Source organism: Aspergillus nidulans, chromosome I (genome assembly GCF_000011425.1).
Source record: "Aspergillus nidulans FGSC A4 chromosome I".
NCBI lineage: Eukaryota > Fungi > Ascomycota > Eurotiomycetes > Eurotiales > Aspergillaceae > Aspergillus > Aspergillus nidulans.
In genome coordinates this window covers 1,481,112-1,505,199 of record NC_066257.1, presented here as the reverse complement: position 1 = coordinate 1,505,199, position 24,088 = coordinate 1,481,112, and the positions used below count along the sequence as shown (strand labels likewise).

Genomic DNA, 24,088 nt, shown 5'->3' with positions numbered 1-24,088 from the left:
CCTTGTACGACGTGCATAACGGGCTGACTTAGTAGAAGCATGCTGCGTCACGGGTTTCTCTCCTTTGCCTAGTAGTAAACAAATGTTAGCCGCTGACTGGTTGACTGTGACAACTGTCATGGGCGCGCAAGGTGTAGACTCGATAGATCAGATTAGAGGTGAACTGTTCAAGGCAAGAACCACCAAGCGCAGAAACGCATGCTTAGTGGCCGTGCTAGTGTGGAGATTCAGGGTTGGCAAATGAGCGATAAACGAGTAATTTGCCCAATGCCCACGCGCATACGACTGGGTTGCCGCGCCGCCTCGGGGACTCAGCGGACAAAGCGTAAACTCCGGCCGAAGCCTCGTTTCCTAATAGAGTTCGAAGAATCGAAATCTCGGCGATAGCTGCTTTGAGGATTCAGGGTGCATTGGAGGGGAGCTTGGACGGGAAATCAGGAGACAGAGGGTGAGATGCCCAACCAGGTACAGGCTGTGGAAGGTATATCCGCGTACGGAGTAGTAATCAATAAAATGCTGAAGCGGTGGGGATCAGACAGCTATACCTAGACCGGAGGTTGTTCATCGACATCGTCGAAGCTGTCTCTCCATTGGATAGCGTCATAACAGAAGAACGTGCATGTTTCAACCCGCCTCCCCCATTTGTGAAGTGTCATTATCCGTTGGAATTCAAGCTAGACCGCGACTATGGAACATCATATTGGGGGTCACGGAACGTGCCGAAGAGACCAATGGAACTAGCGAGGAACGAACTCGGCTAACAGCAAGCTAGTGCGGAGCTAGAAACTGTCAGCAAGGAAGAAGGGCGCTTATAGGTTGAGATGACAGACCGAGTCTGGGCTATATTCTTGGGAGGAGACTTAAAACGGCAGTCTAATGTACGCTCGGTCGATCCTTGACTCTCGAGCGCAGGATGGCGTCGTTGCGGATCCACCACGTTGGGTGCATCCTCTGATCTTCCAATGTCGATAGTAATTACATCAATTCGCAGAGCATGGAATCTTCATTGAACGAAGGACAGGGAGAAGTAGCGAGTTTGTGGGAATTAGGATGGAGTTGAAAGGGAAAGGAGAGAAGTGGGAAGAGGGAAGGAACCAAGCCAAGGCGGAGTGTCGAAGAAATGACAACAAAGAAGCCGAACACGAAGAAGCGACCACGGGCTGGAGCTGGAAAAGGGGCACAAACACCCGGTATAGGATCTGGGCATTCTCATCGCAGCGGGTTTGCTATCTCGATTACGCGGTCTCATGGATTTCTAGCTTTAAGCCCTGATTAAGAGTTTTTTGAACTGACAGAGTAAGGAGCAAGAGGGGTAAGTCAATAATCCATTATTTCATTATTCATTATTTGAAAGACATTTCCAACTGGACCGATACCATGCCAATCCCTTACAATGATTGATCCGGACCAAGCATCCTCCACTGCTGTTGAGCAGCTTTATTGCTTCCTTCTGCATAGAGTGCGCTGACCAGCTTTCCTGAGTTCAAACTTCTAGAGCCTCCATTCCATAAATTGAGGTAGATGCAAAGAGGAAAATTGGAAAAACGAAAAGATGAAAGAACGGAAGACTCGTAATCTGCTCACAATGGTCTTGTCTACCTGTATGTTAACTCGTTTTGTGGTCAGATAATATCCCATGCAGGTTCCTCGGTCCGAAGGGAAATTTTTCGATCGTTAGCATCGCAAACCAACAAAGCAGAGAAAAAGAAATTACAGTGGAATCCATTTAGGAAAAAGAAAAGTGGCTGATTGATCAGAATCGCTGAGCCCAGCAGTCTCTTTGTCGAGTTGAGGTGTTGCATCGCCCGGGCTGGGTCAATTCATCGCGTTGAATTGAAGGTAAAGGGAATTCGAGGAAAGGTCCAAGTAGGATAAAAAATATGAAAAGATTGGCCTTATGTTCCGTCCCTCAACCACTGGTCGCAGCAACACGGTAAGGGTAGATGAGGTGTACACGACACCACACCTCCAAGTGACGAAAGCAGTAAACCTCAGGTGCAGAGGCTCTGCGACGCTGGAAGCCGATAATACGGGCTGCTCCCACTGCTGCCGTTTCCTGATCGGGCAGGGTAAATAGTGTCGTAACCGTTCGGGCTCGCGTGATGATAGCGCGGAGGATGCTTAAGAAAATGGGAGTCCCCAGAGTCGTTGGCTACCATAGATACAATCGGGTCGTATGCTTCAGAGAAGCTGGTATCCGGATGTTCGTTCGCCTTAGATATAGCATCGAACTCGTAATGCGGCGGGTGATTGCGAAAGTGGTTATCCTTTCGAATGTCCATCATGCCATAGCCTGACTCCTGATATGGCTCAATACTAGAGGTACTTTTTATTGAGTCCATTGGATCTAGCGAATCACTCATCATGCCAATATCAAAGGTAGACGACGAGGAGGATGAAATGTGTGGACTTGCACTGAGGGGTGAGTGGTCTGCCGTTGTCATTTGATGGTAATCAGACCTGCTGTAGCTATGGCCACCGCGTTGGAACGAGTCCGGCATGAGGGTGATATGGGAGCGTGAGGTTTGTCCGAGTCCCGGAGGCAGGACAGCCCCTCCGCCTCCATCCCCCGCTCCCCCGCTTCCTCCGTCAGGTCCCATACTCGTCGAGCTATCTCGTCGGCCGTCTTTGTAGTGGCCGGGTGAGCGTCCCCGAACAACCATTGGATACGACAGTCTGCGGGCAATCTTGATCCACTCTGTGCTGCCAAGTTGATTAGATATTTCGGCGTAAAGATCAACCACCAAGTTGTAATACTGCTGCTGTGCGCGCCGCTTCCCATTGTTTGCAGTCGCTTTCTGGAATTGGATGCGTTCGAAGGTGTGCTGTGTCGGAGGTTGCGGCTGCTGCGGAGCACCGCCGTACGTTGAACCATACTCCATACCTAACCCAGCGGACTGAGACATCAGAGGAAATCCGTGCTGAGCACTCGTTGATGTTGATCCCAGACTGGGCACCATTCCTGGATTCTGAGTGGGCTGTAATACTACCCTTTGTGGTGGCCTCTCTGATTGTTTGTCGCGTTTCGGCGTGTGCTGCACAAGCTCACGGACTTCGTTATGTTGTTCATTCACAATCGCTGATATTGACATGGAGAATTGTTGAATTCTTTCGCTGCGGTTGTCAAATTTCAGGAAGAATGGACCCTGGGCTCCCTGCTGAAAGGAAAACGAACATGAGATTGAGAAATAGTTCCGCCGGTAGCAGGTCCACTTATCGTCGACCTGAAAGAAGCCTTTGTGAATTTTGGCTCCAATCTCTGTTCGGACAGAGTGGTTTTGGGAAGTGAAAACAGTATGGAGGGTATTGGTTTCATGGAATGGAGGCGCATCAGCCGTAGGCGCAGCTACACGCTGGTCCAAATACATCGTTCCAGGCTGCCCAAAAATGAGACTTCGATCAATACCACAATCAAGACGAGGATTATTCGTATATTGCGGTCTAGGAATATCGCTGAGGGGTGTCAATGGCGGGAAAGGCGTAGCTCTCGGGACGTTATATCCTGAGGTGTAATTGTCGGCTCTTGCCATCAAAGATGTATTTCCTGATGGTTGCACCGTCGACGACATACCTGTTCCTGTGGGGGGATGACTAGGGAAACGCCAGGATATGTTATCAACAGCCGCAGGACAAGCTACACCACATGGACAGGAGTTGCCTTACAGTGCGGGGGCGCGGTGCGCCCTGAAATCTGGCATTCTGTCGAAACTCATGCCAGACGAATGCGTATAGAGATGTCCTCCTGTTGAATAAGAATCTGTGAAATGGCCCAAGATTTAGTTCGGATCACGTTAGCCGAAAGATACACGGCTTTTGGGGTTGCATAGAAGGCGATTGGAAGGAACGAACCGGAACATGAATCGGAAGAATTCATAAGGAGCGTGGGTGAGTTTTCATATCTAAGAAGAGAATCCTAGTTAGATAACCAGTGTGGTAATTCCCTGGCAGAAGCCTGGATGAGCCTTGATAAAGAAAGTCAAAAGCAAAGTTTTGTCGAGCTCCGACACAGCACGGGTACACAGCTTGGATTAGTGAATCAAGGGAAGCCGCATATATATAGATAGGAGTAGATCTCAGGTAGATGGGGTTGCGAGGAATGCGAGGCATAGGCAACGAGCAAGCCGAATACAAAGAGAAGCTAAAGGGCACGAACACAAGAACAACCATTCCACCGTATTCGAACTGGAAAAAAACATTGTGACTAGTTGCTGCAAGCTGGCAGCAAGATGGTGGAGCACGAGGGTCCATAGACCAAAAAAAAGAAAACTTACGGCATATCCGACATCGCAGACGACTGTGTGTACCTCATGCCGTTGGTGGCAGGTATCGGGACGGACGGTCCGAGATGATTGCTAAATACACCACTTCTTCGATGGCTGTCTTCGTCGTCCATAGAGTAGCCCGTCGGTCCAGCAAAAGGTCGTTGGACTCCGGAGTAATCGCCGTCAGAGGTGATGGGACCATCCAGCGAGTATTGGTTATGCAGGAGCGCTGCTTGTTGAAGAGACAATGATTAGAGCAAATTCAAGAGAATAATATAACGTCAAACAAACGAGCAGGAAGCAGAAATGAAAAAGAAAAGAGAAGTAAGAAACAGTAATACAGAAAAAAACAAATACCATGAAATCAATAATCAAAATGGAGGAAAAAGAAAAATAGGTGCGAGCCTATCGCTCCTTCGCCGGCCGAAACTGAAATAGGGTCCATCCTTGCCAGGCAAGGGTGATACATACACCCATGCGGGAAATCTCGATATTAACCAGGACGATGAGATGAAGACTAAAACGATAAATCGTGTAACCAAAGCGGAGGCTGCTGGAATTGCAGAGGATTGGGAGATCAACGTCACCGGGATGTAGATCGCATGTCATCAGCCTTGCTGCTTGACTTGCAGGGGCAGGTGACGGCCAGACGTTTCGGGTGAATTGAGGGTGGGGGACTTGACGAGGCAGCGACTAGAGAGGATGGCGTTTCTTACATTGATTCATTTGGGGCCACTTGACAGTTCCCACCCCGGACCAGACACTGCTCAAGATTCGAGTTCAGGTGGGCGTTGGCACGCAAGCTTATTGAGAGGCTGAAAACTACCCAACGCGGCGATGCACGACGAGTATAGGGGCGTGTCAATGAAGAAACGGGCGATGGGTCTTAGGGCTAACTGCCCATTGGTGGTATAAGACTCAGGTTCGAGGACGTATACTCGCTAGTACGGGATGCTAAGCGCCGGAGACAAAGAGCTGTGGGTTTGATGTGGTTTCGAGAAGGCGATAGACGGCGCGTCCTATCGATCGGGAAAGGTACGCTGCAGGGGACGGAGGTTGCAATTGGGAGGTAACCGTTATTGAGAGATAATTATTGTCTTGGACGAAACCACCTTGGACATATTAGCACGCAGCTTGAAGACGAGGACGAGGCGCAATGAATTCAAGAAAAAGTAAGCAGAACTGCACGGATTGAGATCTGGATGAGCGACTTGCGGAAAGAAGAAAACATAACAGACCCCGCGGCCTCATTGCGGCTCTCGGAGTATTGCGTTTCTGATGAAAGAATAGAGGCCCCGCTATTAGGTACCGGGCAAACTGCCCCTCGAGAACAAAGATTGAAGAAGACAGGCCCGCAACAGTTACCGAAATGTTGAAGGATGGGAAGATGGTGACAGATACAAACAATGGGGAAGAATCGAAGTGAGGGAGCGGAGAGGAAAGCGAGTACTCACAGGCAACCAACAGAATGACAGTGGACACTAACGTGCATCAACCGGTGCAGACTCCGAAATCCAAGCCGCTGTCGGGAGTCAAGGCTGTCATCAAGGTTGAGATTGAGGAAGAGAGGGCTAGATAGCTTTATCTTGTATGATGTTTTCTACTCAGTGCCCACTCTTTTCGCGTCTTTACCCTTAGCACTGCCCAATGAAGAACCCTGGCGAGCATGCGGCAGAACGAGGTGCTCTGCAGAGTCCTGGCAGTTTCGATTTACCAAAATAAGCTTGACGGCGAATACCACTCTCGCCACGAGTTTGCTGTTGAGTTCGGACCATGTCAGGGCCGTTGGCACTTTCGGGAGAGCTACAGGACGACTGCATTATCTTGAGGTCTTTTCTCTCAGCACTACAAGGCCACGGCGAGCTTGGACGCTCTACCATCAATTACGACTCTTCCCCTTCTATGGCTTCTTTGCTTCCTTACTGTCTCGTTGAGCACTGCTCTTCCTGACCTTCTTCCTATTACTAGACAGAAAAGGCATAAAAAACCAATGCTCAGAGAGAAATTCATCGCAGCAAGTTCAAAAGATGCTTAAACGTTTTGGACCCTGTCAGAATTGCTGGAGACGCACAGCATTGGCCCAAGGCCATGTTACATCCTATGACCCATTTTAGAGATATAGACATCTGAATGGCCCTAAACGGAATGAACTTTATTGTTGACATAGTGGGAATGGGTAATCGCGCGCTGTATAGAATAATTCGGTCAAGTCAGCTGTCCTAGCATGGGCGGCGGCAAACGGCAGAGTGCATTAGAGACAAATTACCGGTAAGATGATGCTAGAAGAGATTAGTAGTGGCGGCGATCGTCACCCCAGCAAACCCGTGCAGACCCCAGTCGCCTGACAGAGGCTGTGGGCACCTCTGAGCTTGGGCAATTGCAGACAGCCAATGGTTTGCTCGCCCGTGGGCGAACGGCCTTGGTCGAGCACCAGACAGGGGTCAAACGAGGCCTGTCGTTCTAGATGGGCGGAGCAAAGTCCCTTGACGATCTGCTTCCAAAAAAGTCTTTTCCATTTTCTTGACTCCGCTGTTCTCGCAGGTGTTCGAGGCACGAGAAAGCGGCCATACGGCAAGATGAGTCGATCAGGCGCCCAAGGGCTTGGGCTGAACAAATGGCCTTTTCCCCCGTTCCCGGTAGGTGATGTTTTTGTCCCTTACTGAGCCAGAGGAAGAGTTGGCATTTGGTGCATAATGCACCCTGTTCAAAGTACCGCTAGAAGGACGCTGCTGTTTTGGATGACACGCCGGGCATTTCTGACAGGATTTCGGAATGCTCGAGAACAATGGTCATTTTCCAAATGTCACACCCAGATGATCCAGTAGGCGCAACGTATGTGGGGGATTTGCCGTACGAACGGAGTCCATAGCAAAGCTTCCAGAATAACTGGCTCGCCCTATCGGCAGGACAGCACAGAGTCCACACCAGCTGAGAAGGGACTAGTCAAATTTCTTATTCCCTAACACTGACAGTTTTCGTGCCTTCCCCGGCGAGCCTAGCCGTCAATCGAATCTCCCCCTAATCTGCTTTCTTTGTCTCTTATTCGCAGTGCGTAGAACGATGTGTGGCTGAGATGATCACCCAAACTTGCAGGAAGCTAGTTGGTTCAAAGGTCAGATTGAGAAAAAAAAAGTAAAAAAAAGGAGCCGACCCTGGTCAGTTGGCAGAGTCCAGTCCGTTCGGAAATGCGAAGGTGGGAACCTGGGCGTGAGACGTGCTCCTTAGTGGATGATGATGTCGTGCAGGAGGTCTCTACGGGCTGCAGCGCGAATCCATTCGTAACTTTGAACAAGGGGGTGGTGGGGAGGGCGAGAGGTTGCATTCTGCCTCTAGGGTGAGTGCCTGGGGAATTTGCGGTTTTCAACAGCCATTTCTGCGTTGTTTTCAAAGGCAGCGTAGTGAGAGAAGCAACGGCATTGTCGGCAAATAGATGTAGATGAGACGAAAGTTAATTCAAAGATCGAGCCGGTCGATCTACCGTCCTTGATGGCCTGGCGGGTACTGAACTGTGGGCACTGGGTAGTGTTGAGCTGTTGCCCCAGGCGGGTAGGAGGCGCTAGACCAGACCGGGCCGGCAGGGCACGTGCTTTGGGCGCACCGGGAAAGAACCAGTGCAGCCCTAGCGAGTGACCACCACAGCATTTGACCTCCAGGAACAGCGTTACCTCCACTGCTTCTCAGTGTTACTCTTCGGGACAGTACCTGCTTCAACTCTATTCAGCCAGTCTGAATTCGACCGCAGCCTGTCCATTTTGGATCAACCCTGGGTAGATCTGCCTCTCTTTGACGGCTCGACAAATCATTACCCTGTCTGTATCCATGGATCCCATGAGTCTCCTGTAACCGGTTTCTGCTTCAATGGCATTGCCCCTGCTCTTGCGTCCTCTATGTTTACACAAAGTCTGCCATGTTTCAGTTATTTTATTCGGCTCCCCCTTTCGCTCTCTTCATAGTTTCCCATCCTTGAGGCTTCGAACCTTTGGCTCTTGCGCCCGGCGCCTTCTTGGTTGGAGCTATCCAAACCGCCACTTCTGGCCTCGGAAAGATTCCAGGTACGTGGAACTGCGCTCTGATTTCCGTAATGTTCCAGGATAGCGAGCCAATCTGAGCTCATACTTCTAGTGCGCTTCCCGATCCTCTCCGCTGTATAGCACGATCGTTATGTGTTGGCACGATGCAAAACATTGAAGGTCGATAGCATACCGAGATGCAGCTCGCCGTTATGATCGTCTGAAACACCAAGGTGTATGTCAGATGGCTTTTTTCGGATCGACGTTGGTCAGTGAGCTCGTGCTCTTTGTGTCCAGAACATTCGGCCGTTGGTTCCAGGATCCCTTGATCTCCACGCGTTTCGATCTTCTGGAAAGGTTCCAACTCTGGGACCCGGCTACCCAGTTGCGGATTGCGGCCCTCGAATCTTGGTCCGTATAGTTCAGACTGAGGTCTACTGCGAATTATCCGTCACAGAAACATAGACTCTAGACAGATTTACCGCCACTTTCACTTATGGCTACTGAAGCGCCCAAGACAGAGCGCTTGAGTGATTGGACTTGCGATATTCCTAGGAACGTTCACGCCGACCAGAACACAAACATACTTGGTGGAGACCCCAGGTTTGGATCGTTACATGCCATATGCTAACGTGCAAACGGGTCTGCCTAGGCAGTGGATCTGGTACACCCGACTCTACATCAAGTTAAACTCGGAGATTAATCAGGATGTATCTCAGAGTCATGGTACGAGAATAATCAGCCATGGCTGACATTCACCCCCAAGCCTCTTCCGTATTCCAAACTGTCTGCGTCGCGTCCTAGCTTAGGCGCATAATCGGTCCATGTGCGCAGCAGTTGTTCTGCGCAATTACCTTGGGCGCCGCATGAGCGGCCAGGATTCTGCAATTTCTTGTGGCTATGCCTGACGCCCACCACGATTTTACTCCCTGTTCAAGTTAGCTGTACTACTTCAGCTGCGGCCAATTACTGCTGGTAATCGCTCTGGCCTCTCTGCTAGATCAATAAGCCGAGGGCCGGCCGATGACCAAGTGCCATCAATTCCGTACAGACCAAGATATCCCTTGAGTGGGCAGGAAGTCCTAACTGCCGACCACGTCAATGAAATCGATTTCGAGCAAGTGGACTAATATCATGGGCCCCGAATGCAAGTCGACACCTTGCTTCAAGGGAATGGTGGCATGCATCTGGATACTGCGGGAGACTGATCGACGTGGTGCCATAGAAGGCAGAAGCTCGATAATCAATTCATTGGCACAAGGTCCTTGGGTTTATTCTCAGAAATGAAGGGTAGACAGGCCCCCAACTCTACTGTCACAAATCCACGATGCGCACCGCCGACTACCGTTGACTATTTCTCCACTGAGCACAGCTACAGGACACCGGTAATCTGCCTCGGTCGACGCTTTGGCTTGTCAAGAGAAGTCAAACTTTGTTTTACCAGACCTCGCCAGTTGGGAGTTAGGTGAAGTCACACAGAACAGAAACACGGCGAGTCAACCCGCCACCTGCGAAAATGCCGCCTTTCCTCCTTCCCGTTTCAGATTCCAGACGAAGATAATTGTCCTCCATGACATAATGGCGCTTCTCAGATCCTCATCTTCGCCAGTTGTTGTCCAGAGACTGACTGTGGATTCTATGCAATGTAACCGGAGCTTCTAGCTGCCGACAGCGCCCCGAGGCCCCTTCACCGGCAGTTGATTCTCTTTACTGGTCGTCCACTTGTCAGAAGCTCGGGGAATAGGAAGGCAAAGCTCCGGGGGCCAATGTGATGCCCATTTACGGCGAGGACGACTGCTTTCGTGTTACAGTCAATCACAAAACATCAATGCTACATGGATCAGACTCTACTTCGCTTGTCAGTTGACAGGACCGTTTTGAGGTCGAGCCTAGCCGGAGATCAAGACTTGCATATCGTCTGGACAGCCGAGTTGCCAGTCCTGGAGGAAATGAGTAAGTGGGGTGGGGCGCTTATCGGACTATTTTTGAGTCCTGAAGGTGGTATGTAAACGGAGAGAGCTAGACTGGCTGTTGAGAAGACCAAAAATACCGGTAGGCTTACTTCTGTCTGCCTACAGAAATGCTCTTCCAAGTCCCGAGTATCCGCTGCTCAGGTGGCCATTGTACATATGCATCTGCGAGTAATTTGCATCAGGACTAGCACATGTCTCATATGCTGGGAGCTATACTTATCTTCCTAGTTTGCAAAGATACTGAGAACCGGATACTATTCATTCGGCACTAGGTATGACTTTCACTTGGCCCTAACTTGCTAGATGCCGATGCATGCAGATGACCACTCTGCCCCAGTCACTGCGCTATCCGTTTGGCTATCTTGAAGCAAGCAAAAGTCACTCACCCTTCTGACTCTTGGTTCCTGACTCTCTTCCACGGCTTTCCCGCAGACTACAGCAGGCTGATTACAGGTGAGTTGTACGGGAGATCTCACGAGTGTCACCAAGAGACTGCGTCCTGAAACATCCAGTACGGCCGTTCTCCCTTTCAACGGCTAAGACACAGGGAGACACGGGATAGCCTTGAATGAAACCTGGGAGACAATGTGCTAAAGCTGGTGCCGACTACCGAACGTTACCAGGGAGCTATGTGCTTTCAACAAGGTAGATGTTGTGTCTCTATAACCTCTGCAATTTCTTATTTGTCGCCATAGAGCATTAAAAATAAAGTCTTCATCTTATTACTTCGTTATTCACGGATCATGACACTTTTATTGAGAAAAAGGAACTCGTGAGGCAAGAGTATGTATGGAGTCATCCAATCTGCCTAAACAGGCCAGTGTAGACCTGCAGAACAGCGTCGTAAATCCCGATCGAAGCAGAAATAATCCCCAAAGATAATATGATATGATACGACGAAGAAAATGGAGAAAAAATCTAAGTGGCCCTCTTTGCGAATTCGACGCGAAGAATGAGGTGGCGGTAACCGACTGCAGCAGGGAGAAGTCAGCATCGGAGCTTATTGTGATAAGGATGATAAGGGATTTGCGAGTAAGAAGGGAGATATAGGGTGAGGGAAAGAAACGTACATCCATCCATCTTGTCGCAGGCACGTGCGGCGTCGCTCCGGTCCGCAAAGCTGATGAAGGCAAAGCCCTTGGCTCTCTGGGTTTCTCTGTCCCTGGCCAAGAAAACTCTGGTAACACGACCGAACCGCTCGAATAGATCCCTGAGTTCTTGTTCCTCCGCAAGTTCGGAAACCTAGGCGTTCACCATTAGCCATCAGGACCAAGAAGGAATCCCCGATGCAAAAAACCACAAACGAGGCACTGAAAACGACGAGACATACGTTTGTAACTCTGAGAGTCGCCAAATCATCCTTCTCATACTTCCCGGCCATCCGTTCGCCACCACCTGCAGCGCCCTTCCGTAGATGAGGCGGCACATAACTACCACCGCCAGCACCCAGACCTCCAGCCGCATCCTCGCCAGCCGCAGCACCACCTTCAGCACCACCAGCACCGGGTTCATCCACGGGCGCCATGGTATCCTTGAATGGACAGCGCGCGGTAAAGTGCTCGCCTGAACAAATCCGGCACTTGACCTTCTTATCCTTCAGCTGGTCCTTGATGCTTCCTTTCTCGCCGCCGTTCTTCTCCGCCTCCGCAGCTTGCGCCTTCCAGTTGACAGACGGGCGGAAGACAATGTTTTCACCGACGGAGGTAGTGTCAAACGAGGGACCAGCAGCGTGACCTTTTTCCAAGCCGAACTTGGCCCATGTTCTGCGCTCCGCGACTTGCGGATTGACGTGTTCGCGGACGACGGTTGTTTTGATGCGGCGGGTGACTTTTACTTTCTTGCCTTCGTCATTGAAGCGGTATGAAACTACGGTCTTGGTGCCGTCTTTGTTGGTTGTGATTTGTTGGGGGGGGAGGGCAGAGGGGTCGTCGAACTCTTCGTCGTCGGCCCAGTCGGCCCTAAGTTATGGAGTCAGCTTTTAGACAACACTAGAGTAATAGCTTCGGCGACAGATTTGCGTATGTAATTGTAGGTAGGCACATACTTTGTTGGTCGAGACATTGCGGCTGTTTTGTGGTGCTGGGAATCGTGTTTGAAAGATTCTGGATTTCTGAAAGCTGAATCTCCCGTTGTGGATTTGTTCGCCGGGAGTGTGGTGTGGCGCTTGTGGCGGTGCATTTACGGTCACGTGCTACTCTCTGGGGTATATCGGCGCGCATAGAGACGTACTGTAGACGCCTATGCCACCTGTGACGCTAACAAGCACAAATTGCCTGTCGACATAGGCGTTATGTGTACTTTGCACTTCAATGCAAATATATCTCAGAGTAAAATGCAACCTATATAGGGAGAAGTGATTGCTCCTAGGGCTGTTACTGGTGCGTGAAAGGAGAATGGTACGAGATTGATTAAAATTCTTTGACTGAAATAAAATACATATATCTAAATATCCAAACACGTCCGGATTATGAAATTCCAAAAGTCGGAAGAGAGCCTGTTACCTGCCAAAAAACTTGATCTCAAAAGGCCTCAAACAAAGATACGAAAACGCCGCAAATGCAAAGCCCAACTCGAATCCCACATCACCGCCGGCTGCGTGCCTCGCGATAGGGCCCACATACCAGGGTTGGCTCATCCCAGTGATCATACCAGCAACACCGAACCCAAATGCAATGGTAGCAGCGATACCCACTGGAAGCTTTTCACGCTTATCGAAGTTCTCAACGACATAGCCGGAGAAGCCGCGTTTAAAGACAAAATGGTCCATGATTGCGATCGCAGAGTAAATGGCCAGCCAGTACGCGATGAAGTTCATAAAATTCTCCAACACCGTTTCAAAATGGGAGTAACCGGGGATTGCGATAGCTATCGAGACACCAGTGCCGAAAAGTGTCCAGATAAACCGAGGAACGCGTTGAGCGTAGCGGCTAAGAACTTGAACTGTGAGAGCCACGGAGTAGAAATTCGGGCAGTTGTTTGCAACGATTGAGAGGGCTAGGATCACGAGGCAAAAATCGCCAAAGCCCCCAAGTGGTTGGAGGACTGCGGCAATGAGGCCGCCATTTCCGGACGTGGCATAGCCCACATCATACTTGCTGCCTTTAATATCCGTTGCAGTCATCACGGCAACACCGAGCATTTCAACGAAAAGAAGAGGAACGATAAGTCCTAGCCAGGTCGAAAGGAAGATCTTGCGCTTGCTGCGATTGGCAGGCTGGTACACAGTGTAATCGGCTGCGTAACTAGTCCAGCCCGTAGCGAAGCCGTAGACAGCTGAGCCGAAGGAGAGGACGCTGCCCATCTCGGATGTTCCCACTCCCATAGGGATGTTTTGGAAATCCCCCGAATGTGCAAAGGTGCCCAGGATGATCATGAAGACGATGAAAGTGGGAATCCAACTCCAGTATTCATACAAATGGACCACTTTATATCCCGCAAATGTGACCAAAAGCGTGCAAATGGAAATGATCAAGATCGCGGCGAAGCCAGGTACATCGGAGTTCACTGCGTGGAGCATTTGAGCGCCTACGATGGCGTTGGCAGCAGACCAACCCAAGCATGCAAGAATATTGAGAACAGCAACTGCAGGAGATATGATATATGAGCCCTCGCCGCAATTATAAACCATATTATAAACCATGGTGGATTGAAGATACTCACATCCTTTGGTGACATACCAGCCGAACCATAGCCTTGAAAACACCATCTGACGCAGGCCAAATGGGCCAAAACAGGAGAAGAAGCAGACGGTCATGATGCCAAGAAGGTTGAAGAACAAAACTGTCAGAATAGCGTCGACAAAACCGAGGCTGTAAACAGATTTCCCAAGAACACCGATGGCAAAGGAACTGACGACCATGTTGGCCGCCAGCCACATGCTGCCTATATTAAAGACAGAAGTATCAGTCTGCTCCGCAGCAGGAACGCGTTCAATACCGCGCTGCTCGATGTTGAGCTCTGCGGCAAGGCGCTGAATCTTCGCGTACGTGGAGTCGCCGTAGGTAAAGGTCTCGCCGGGTACAGCGCCGTCACTGCTGTTATCCGCAGTTGACTGAACTACTGGAGGGTTCTTCTCCAGGTCGAAATCGAATGCTCCCGCCATTGGATTAGTGAAGGCCGTTGTAGATTGGCTATGTTGTTCAATGAAGATATTATCATGAAGAGTTGATAACTGATTCCGCTAAGAAGGGAAGCAAAGCCCCTCTGGCTTGGTTGAGAATACATTTTTTTTCTCTCCGTGACGCGGACCAGCTCTGTATATGTAGGTGGACCTGAGGAGCTAATTCTTCTCACACAAACGCGTACAATCAGTTATTATTATCATTCGGTCCACACGGGGAGCAGATTTCGCGATAGAATGGGGTCATTTCCGGAAGAGACGGAGGCGATATCTTCAGTATTGGATACGGCGCGACCAAGAAGAGATTCGTCGCGTGGGGGTTTCTGGGTCCCGAAACACGCGACTGTCAAGCGAAGTCAAGCTTCTGGAGTCACAAACCAATCACTGGGCTGATGGACCGGAAGGATTGAGCTGCCGTGTGGGACCGAAGAACGACTGAGAAGGCGCGGATAAGAAATCTATTGTTGATAGGCGTTTGACACAAGATAAGGGATGATGGACGATGCCTTCGTATCTTGAATGGCAACCGGGCTTTGGAGCTCGGCTTTGTCCGTTGGAGTCAGGACTTGAACTCTTCGTTCGTCGTACATCTCTTCCCTGTAGTTCTCCCCAGACTTTCGAGGCTTGGCTACGAGCACACACCCCTAGTCTGTAAATGGCAATTCGTCTCCACCTGAAGATAAGAGGCAGGTTAGTGGCGACAAATACGTATCAAAATACGGAGGAAGGGCACGAACACTGCCGCTGAGTAGGCGGGGTAGTATCACGTTGAGGTCGGGCCGTCCTGAGACTTGAAGGGAATTCTTTATGATTTTGATATGTAATTATTATGCTTCTCATTTGTGAAAGAGATTCAGAGGTTGGTTGTTCTGGAATAACTAGGTCTTTTCCAGAGGCGGTTTGTTAGAAGTAGAAGGAGAAGAGAAGGTGAAGACAACACATGACCTGTAGGTGCTGTACCTGCCTGCCGCAGGACTTTGTCCACACTCGCCCGCCACCCCAGTTCATCTCAGCTCTACCGAACGTATGGATTTCCCAGGTGGGCTGCCTAAATAAAGCCTTAACTCCTGCCACTAGCTACTAATACACGCCAGCCGATTGAGGCTAGTCACTTTTAATAATCTCGCTTAGGGAATAACGAAAGACTGCGCGTACGGATTACCCACTCATTACTCCATTTCGGACAAGATTTACTGACACTTCCCTCCAAAACTAGGTCGTTCCCTTGATCGAGATGAACGGCAAGAGACCAAAAGGATAGATGGCAAAGAAAATTGCCACCTGTTAAAGCTAAGGTACGCCGACGAAAAGGCCGGCGTTGAACTCACCCAATGGCTGGACCATGTCAAGCGATCGCCAAAACTGTCTTCAGCAAACTATTATAAGCAGAAGCGATCATACATAGATATGATCCGCTCCGTGCAAGCTGAGTTGTCAGAGTACAAGTCACGCCTTAGCTGGTTGGAATCCGGACAAAACCCAGATTTCACAACTGGAGACCAAGCTGGCCAAGAGAGACAAGCAAGTGCAAAGGTTCAGGGCGCAAGACCAGAACCGAATACTAGACCTGCAACTTAAGATTCGAAAACAGGAATCTTACGAGGGAAAAGCATGCGTTGCAATATTGGACAATGAGCCTGCTGCATGGAAACAGGAACGCAAGGCTAACTAGAGACTGATCAGGTGTTGGAAATAACATATAACTGAATTGGAGAGAAAACGGCCGAGCTGCTGGTCAAAGGAGACGGTTCAAAAACAAAGCGCACGCATCTTGACTTGCTCAACAAACTAGCAAACGCGAAGCAAAAGCACGATGGCCAGAGTACAGACAACGAATTGCCAACCTGGCTAATGGGTTGACTGCACAAACAACAGGGTATGGCTGAAGCGCATCCCATGCAAGCACGGCAGCAAATTCTCTCCCTCCTTGAGGAGTACGCCGACAAGGCTCTATCTGACACACTCCAGCTCAGCGGCGTAAAGTAACCCCTGTAACTGACTGGAGATACCTTATGAAGATGGGGTTTCGCGGAAATGCTGAAAACCTCGACAGAACAGCTGTGAACAGGCTATGGGTAGGGTTCTAAGCCAATCACTGACGTTCAAGGTGGCGTTGAAGTCTAGAAATGGTGCATCACTAACCGAACTACGAACATCCAAATTCAAAAATTCCGTGTGCCTGACGAAAATCTGGGTAATTTCTGGGAACACCGCAACGCATTCGCGAGGAATGCAGTTGGGACGCGAGCTTATGAAAGAAACAGCCTCGAAGCTCCACGAGGTGCCTGCGGTGAAAGATAAATAAAGATGTCAACCTTTTCTTTATACATCAAGAAGGCCTGCCGAGAGTTCTCGCGAAGGAGAATTGAGCACTACTGCTGAGTGCTGATCTGTTGCGAAATGTGCTAAGAAGCAGTTAAGTAGTGGTTGTAAACTAGACTTGGCCTTTAGTACCTCAAGAGATCCTAGGAGATATAAAATGATCACCTGGTACATATTCTGTCCTGGTACTGTGAGAGGCAGTATCTACGAAGTGGAGCTTTTGCCGCTTTTCCAGATGTTGGCACTGTCCCGTTCCCTCATCCCCAGCACTTCGTCTTCTCATCATGCCTTCGGACCATGAGTTGCTCTGCCACCAGCACCGGCAAATATCTCATATATTACTCTTTTTATGTTAGCGCCACTTACAATGATTAGCAGCTCCAGTCTGCAATGAAGCTCTTCGACGCTGGCCGCGCGGTACCGGTCCACGCCACAAGCGAAACCTGGTGCGATTGTGCCTTCAACACCATGAGCTGGCTAGAGCCATACACTTGGTCCGGCTACCGCCTCGATTGCCACAGGTAATGGACGCATGAGAACCTACATGTAGCTCGCAGAAACAAGACTCATTCAGGATACTCGGGCTCCCTCCACAAATCGAGCTGTGAACGCGAGGACTCGTATCGCTTTGGCTCGCTCTTGAAGATATGTTTGCTCAGATTTCAGGAACTGGACTAATGTTTAAGAAGAGCTGAATGATGCAACAGAAGGAAACAAAGGACTATGCGCCATAAATCCCGCCAGTGAGCATGCTGGGGCCGTTACAATTTACCACTTGGTCCCATCGCAGCCGAGGGACAGGCATCTTAGCAGAACCCCAGGAAAACGTCAAAGACACCTGGGGCCATGGGGTAGTAAAGGCATGGATGTCCAGACTACCACACTCGAACCGAATGCTGCCCGAACATCGTGACATCATCGCATAAGTGGAACAGCTTGGGAGGTGCGGAAAATTTACTCTGCCGTGTTCACGAGTTGTTCAAAAGAGTCTTTTCCTCCAACACTGCGTGAATCTCAGAACAGCGCAGAACATTCATATCAAAGAGCTAAGAACAGAGAACTACTAGAGCTCCGGGAAACAGCGGAGAAAACATGATATACTAGATATTGGACCTCCAGCATTGCCGGCGCTGAACCTAAAAATTGTCACGATTATCGAATTCCGCAGTAATGAAGTTTGGATCCAGGAGAGCTGATTATATTGCAAGAAGGCAGGGAATATGAGTCTTCAAATAAGGGTAGCCCGGCAAGGGGGTCTCCAGTAACCATATCCGGAGCACCATTCCAACAAATAGGATTCCTGACTCTATTTTTGGGTAATATAAGCTGCCCAGCAATTCGGATTGTATCAAAAACCCCCGCAGCTCTATCTGGTGCAAAGGAACTGCGCAGACTCAACTGCCTTTCTCGCTCATTTGCAAACCAACGCGCAGAGATCCTACAAGCTTCACTTGATGCGACGGGATTTCTTCAATCAGAGAATGCAAAGTACATCACAGTATGCTGAGCGGAAAACTGTTAGTGTCAGCTGTGATCGCTCGTGCATGCTCACCCCGGCAGATACGCCCAAGTCAAGATTGGAGTATGGCTTGGTGAGCCAATTAAAGAAGGAAAGCCCAACGACAGCGAAAGTAGGAGGCCGATAACTCGCATCACGCTAGAAGCGTCACCGGTCTCGAGTATTTTGGTTAAGACTAAGTATCCTGCTCCCACAACAGCAAGTGGCTCGGCACCTAGAAACTCCGTCTTATGGATGGATGTCGCATCTCGGGTACCGATACGACAATAGTCCGGATGAACATATTGCTTCAAGGCACAGGGTAATTTGAATTGATTTGTTTGCAGTTGTGTCGGTGATCACGTCGTAGCAAATCCTGGCTCCAACAACAAACATCGATGTGAAAACAAGATCTAACAAAAAAGCAACACTTCCACAACCGGATCAACGCTCGCACATACGCGGTGGATGGAAACGACACCAAGGTGGGACACCTTATATATTCTCTATTCACTCTCTGTCTTTGATGTTATATTCATATCTTTCTGCTCATACGCCGAGGATCTATCCACAATGACATTCGATAGAGACAACTCGCAGCTGCGGGTCATTATCATTGGCGGTGCCGTCTCGGGCCTCACACTCGCTCATTGCCTGGAGAAAGCCGGGATCGACTATGTTGTTCTCGAAAAGCACCGAGATATCACGACGAATATTGGTGGCTCTGTTGCCCTCCAGCCAGCTGGATGCCGCATCCTCGACCAGCTGGGCGTCCTCGATCATTTGTGGAAATATATGAATGATATACAGGCAGTCAATGTAGGGCTACCTGAGGGATATACCCATCGACACGCGATGTTTGCTCAAAATCTTACGGAGTGATTCCTCACAGTCTTTGTCTTGATAGTGCTAGGACTAACTTATCCAGGATTGGTTACCCATTCTCCGCGCTCACACGTCGAAACTTGCTATACGCTCTCTTCAATACTCTAGAAGGACGCTCAAAGGTGAAAGTTGGGGCCAAAGTTGTCGGCATCGACCGCAGCACAGAATCTAACGGACAATTAACGGTTACAACCGAAAACGGGGAGCATTACACCGGAGACATAGTCGTCGGCGCAGATGGGGTCCACGGAATCACCCTGAAAGAGATGGAGCGGCTAACAGAGCCCCCGGCCTCGCCGGCCCTAGTCAAGGACAAGAGCAAAATGACGGTCGACTACATGTGTCTTTTCGGCATGACCACCCCATCAAAAGAGATGACTGCCACGATGAAGCCAGGAGAGATCTACACCCGGTCGTACTTACACGCCTTCTGGACCATTATCCCAAACTTTGACACTACCATCAACTGGTTCGTTATGATCAAGTTGGATCGGACTTACGTCCATCCAAATGTACCAAGATGGCCACAGAGAGAGGTCAAAGCGAAGCTAGAAGAGCTCGGTGGTTACCCGCTCTACGGGCAAATTAGGTTCCGCGACCTATGTCAGAGAACTTCGTCAGTCGCGTCAACTCCCACGCCGGAGGGTATTCTGGAGTCCTGGACATCTGGCCGGATTGCCGGTGTCGGAGATACTGTTTTCAAGGTCCCGTTTCTGTTATCCTTGCAGAAAGCCTGAACTATACTGATCCAGAGCAGTTGACCCCCAACTTCGCGCAAGGTGCAAACCTCTGTATTGAAACCTCTGCAGCCCTCGCAAACAGCCTCCACAGACTGACCTCTTGCTACGCCGGCACATTCACCAAACCCACCGACGTCGAGATTCGACGTGCCCTCTCCTCCTACCAAGACACTATCCAACCCCGGATTGAAGGCATCAGCGCCTTCTCCTATCGCGTGTCCCGCGTGCATTCGCTTGAAATCCCCTTAATCGCACAACTTATGCTCCGCTACACGATCCACATTACCGCCCGCCTAGCGAATTACAGAAACACCATGGAATATGAAGGCGGCATGGTCCTGGAGTATCTGCCTCTACCTGAGCGTGACCGTCTGTGTGCAACTAAACGGGCAGTAACGCTGGCGGAGTGGAAAGCTTTTTTCCAGATCCTGCAGTTTCGCTGTGGCGTCCTCTTGCTGGTGCTGATGCTGGCTACTAATGTTTTTCTTTATCCGGGGTCGATTGATGCCGTCGTCGGCAGTGTTCCACTCGGTTTCAGGGGTGGGCTGAATCGGGTTTTTGGTGTATAAGCTGACCAATCATGCAGCGAGATCATAACGTATGTGGAGTTTTAACAGATACCGATACCAATTACCAGGGTTTTGCTTATTTTCGGGCAAGCCAAGGCTCATAAGCGTCCACGTAGAGTATCTCATTCTACTCAATACACTGCGAGAATGGAATACATGATACAGTGCTGTAATCTTCGAGACTGACTCCAGATGCGGCGTTTGAGTCCGCGGTGAACTTCTTGAAAGCAGAGTACACAGTATATGTGATGCGATGCTGGCCACTTGTTATACTGGCTACCGGCATTCCTGATTTGTGAGCGCCGGCCGGGGATTTTGGTAGCTCTATAAATGTGGTGCTCCTCTGATCCTAAGATTAACGGAGTTCTATGTCGCTGAAGAATGCAATAGGCATAATCTTTGTTCCTAGCATGTCTCCTCTAACAGAGCATCTATCACCTACCCGGCCTATGTAGGTGGGTCCTTTTTAGGGCTCTACTGCTGCAATTGTTCGGCAGAGTGCATGATAGCGATCGATACTATATATGATGTCTAACACTTTGTACTCGTTGCCATATCGACCGCCAAGAGTACATCCGTTAGAGGACATTGCTGCCTTTAAGGCTGGCCATTGGAGTCGAAGTTCTATACAGTTGACTGAAATCGATTGAACGGCGTTGCCGTCCATAACATGGGTATGCTCTACTGTGCTATCACCGCTCCAATACATGTATAGCAGGGTGGAGCGCGGGTGTGGATTCACCCGTTTGAGTGGGCTAAAGTGGGTAGGAATCCTCGTCCCTAACTTGTTTTGGAATCCAGGCAAGAATTTTACGCATCTCCATTTTTTAGGCCGAAGATAAGGAACGTCTGAGTGATTTATCTTCTGCACCTCAAGTTGGGGCCAGGAGGATACGGAGCATTTAGCATACAGGCAGACTGGCTTTATGGCTCTACATAGCATCCTCTACCTACGCCAAGTCGATATATTAGGTTCAAACTGAGCAAAGCCCTAAGCCAAGCCTTAAGGTCACAAAAGCGTCCCTTAGGAGCACAATGTCGCCGCCAACAGACACAACCATAACTACGCCTATTCCTTCACCCACCCTGAATCCCAAGTCCCTTAGCACCGCAAGAAAATGCCTCATCCTTTTCATTGTCAGCTGGAACACTTTGGTGGTCACTTTCCTCAGCACATCACTCCTCATCGCGACGCCCGAGATCGCATCCGACCTAGAAACCACATCTGAGATCCTCAACATCACTAATGCCGCTGTGCTAATCGCGATGGGCTGTTCCTCACTAATCTGGTCTCCACTAGCCGAGATCTTCAGTCGAAAACGTAGCTACGATGCTGCGACGGCGGTCATGCTGCTTGCCTCTATTGGGACCGCGCTGGCACCGAACATGGCTGTTTTCACAAGTATGCGCGTGATCTCGGGCTTTACGGGAACGTACTTTATGGTTGCCGGTCAGACGGTCATTGCAGACATTTTTGTGCCGACAGTGAGAGGGCGTGCAGTGGGCTGTCTACAGGTGGGGAGTGTGGCGGGGAGTGCCTTAGGTGCGTATCAGGTCTTGGTCAGAAACTGAAGGACTACTGTACTTATAAAACACCAACTATAGGCCCCTGCATTAGCGGGGTGATCGTAACATTCGCCCACTGGCGCGATATCTACTGGCTGCAAGTCGCCATGGCAGGGCTGGGCTCTGCACTATCCGTGTTTGCAATCCCCAACATTCAAAGCGAAGTGAAGCAGCTGTACGAGGAAAAAGCAGAGCTAGACTCGGGATCAGACACTATCCCGCAAAGAGTTTTCCAAGCCCTCGCCCGCTTCAACCCCACGAAGGTGTTAAAACTATACCTCCTTCCGCAAATCCTCCTCTCCGATCTCATCTGCGGCTTTCTGGCAATCACGCAGTACGGCACTTTGACTTCGGTTAGGCACGTCATCAATCCGCGCTTTGGGTTTACAACGCCGCTCGTCAGTGGGCTCTTCTATCTTGCCCCGGGGACAGGATTCATCGTGGGGAGTTTAGTGGGCGGGCGGTTATCAGACCATACGGTGAAACGGTATATCAGAAAGCGAAATGGCCTGCGTCTACCCAAGGATCGATTGAACAGCGGAATCGTCTATTTCTTTGCGGTATTGCCGATCTCAATGGTTCTTTATGGGTGGTCTCTACAGAAGCAGTTTGGAGGGTTGGCCTTGCCGATCATACTGGCTTTCTTGATTGGTGCTGGGTTAATGGGAGCGTGGAACGGGTTGAATACGTATTCTGCTGGTGAGTTCTGTCTCTTTCTTCTTTTTTCTTTCATCCCATTCATTCTATTCTATTCAATATTCTTTCTATATTGCTTATTTATTGATTTTCAATACTAATTGGATACCCGTAACAGAAGTAATTCCCTCTCAACGCGCCGAAGCTGTCTGCAGCAAATATATCCTGCAATATATGTTTGGCGCTACGGCTACCGCGGCAGTGGTGCCGCTGATAGATGCTATTGGGATTGGGTGGTCTTTTACGATATGTGAGTTTTGTCTTCTACTTTTCTATCTGACAGAGCCCTGGCTAAGCGGATCGGTGCAGTTGCTTTTCTCAAACTAATTGGTGGAAGCTTACTTCTTGTCATTGCGCGTTTGGCGCCGGATAAGGGGATATGGGTATATGGTAGATAGAGTAGTTGCCTTTGTGGGTAGAGTACGTATAAATAGAGATGTAGATCGTCCATAAGTTACCTGACCCGAGCTTGCTGGTTGATCCTTTTACATTTACCTCCGCACAAAACCGCGAATTACAAGAAGGAATACAAATTTTCTTCTCCAGGACAGTCCAGAATCTACAATGTGATTTTGCAGGCCTGCTCAATACAACGTCAGACGGTTGGGTTACATTCACCAGGAACTTCTCGACAGGATGTCGCAAGCTGGTGCTAGCGAACCCAAATGCGAATGATGTTGAGCTAGTAAAAGTTGATTATATTCGAGGGAAATTGGTCATTAGATTTGATGAATAAGTCATTCTATGTTTTGAACATAGTGAGCTATGGCCAGGTCAGGGTTATTGTCTCTGACCGCATGGTATCCCCCGCATGTTCAATCGAATTCATTGAAGAGAAGACTTCCAAGTCAAGCAATCCTTCACATATGGGAGATGCAACGCTGGCAGGGGTCTGCCAGCTGACTAGCATGGGCAGGCCGTGCACAAGGCTGTATGGAATAGACCGTTTGTGCGAACTACTATGGCTTGAATGACACCAGTTATACCGTTCAGGCCGGTGAATTGTTTCTCTAGCAGCGAGCGTAGCCTGCCGCAGCGTTTGAAAGGTATATACTCTTCAGGCTGACTTATGTCAGTACGATTATAGACGATGGCCCTGCCCCATCATCGTCTTAGGACAAGGCGTATGGTATACGGTGATGGTGTTGCAAACGTCTCCTAACAAAAGTACCTGCATGCACTTCGAGATATTATTCCTGTTCTGCTACTCGAGTCCTAGATCTGATATGCTTTTCTTTGAATTTGATCTAAGTACTGTCTATGCTAATAGTAAAAGGGCCTTTATGCTCACAATCAGCCATGAGCAAACCTATATCGACCTTTGTTCTGAACTAGATTACTAGACTGGCACTGAAGATGACCAAAGAATATTCTCTGCAGAGCTTACATCTTGGTCTCTCTTTTCTCTTATTTTTTTCCCCTAAAGATGGATAGGCCTAGCATTGAG

At 49.6% G+C, this 24,088-nt stretch overlaps 6 protein-coding genes across 6 annotated transcripts, besides 1 other annotated feature; 3 read left to right on the top strand and 3 right to left on the bottom strand.

Moving 5' to 3' along the window:
- Nucleotides 1–24,088: part of a sequence feature (contig 1.103 1882..69272(-1)) that runs on past both edges of the window.
- ANIA_06015 (protein ndtA) lies at nt 1,992–3,698 on the bottom strand (the record flags this gene model as incomplete). Its single annotated transcript, XM_658527.1, has 3 exons — nt 1,992–3,502; nt 3,572–3,591; nt 3,664–3,698. 3 exons carry the CDS (start codon nt 3,696–3,698, stop codon nt 1,992–1,994), a joined length of 1,566 nt encoding a protein of 521 aa, XP_663619.1.
- ANIA_06016 (uncharacterized protein) lies at nt 10,108–10,894 on the top strand (the record flags this gene model as incomplete). The annotated part of the gene is made up of 6 exons (XM_658528.1): nt 10,108–10,225; nt 10,263–10,273; nt 10,351–10,395; nt 10,474–10,517; nt 10,583–10,698; nt 10,869–10,894. 6 exons carry the CDS (start codon nt 10,108–10,110, stop codon nt 10,892–10,894), a joined length of 360 nt encoding a protein of 119 aa, XP_663620.1.
- tif35 (translation initiation factor eIF3 core subunit g) lies at nt 10,970–12,306 on the bottom strand (the record flags this gene model as incomplete). Its single annotated transcript, XM_658529.2, has 4 exons — nt 10,970–11,216; nt 11,316–11,487; nt 11,576–12,203; nt 12,290–12,306. The coding sequence occupies 4 exons, from the start codon at nt 12,304–12,306 to the stop codon at nt 11,164–11,166; spliced, it is 870 nt and encodes a 289-aa protein (XP_663621.2). The 3' UTR covers nt 10,970–11,163.
- On the bottom strand, nt 12,743–14,347 carry ANIA_10767 (cytosine permease; the record flags this gene model as incomplete). The annotated part of the gene is made up of 2 exons (XM_050612202.1): nt 12,743–13,827; nt 13,906–14,347. 2 exons carry the CDS (start codon nt 14,345–14,347, stop codon nt 12,743–12,745), a joined length of 1,527 nt encoding a protein of 508 aa, XP_050467025.1.
- Nucleotides 18,759–20,379, top strand: ANIA_06018 (FAD-dependent oxidoreductase; the record flags this gene model as incomplete). The annotated part of the gene is made up of 3 exons (XM_658530.1): nt 18,759–19,063; nt 19,114–19,774; nt 19,828–20,379. 3 exons carry the CDS (start codon nt 18,759–18,761, stop codon nt 20,377–20,379), a joined length of 1,518 nt encoding a protein of 505 aa, XP_663622.1.
- Nucleotides 21,415–23,642, top strand: ANIA_06019 (uncharacterized protein; the record flags this gene model as incomplete). The annotated part of the gene is made up of 5 exons (XM_658531.1): nt 21,415–21,922; nt 21,985–22,644; nt 22,760–22,891; nt 23,401–23,531; nt 23,622–23,642. The coding sequence occupies 5 exons, from the start codon at nt 21,415–21,417 to the stop codon at nt 23,640–23,642; spliced, it is 1,452 nt and encodes a 483-aa protein (XP_663623.1).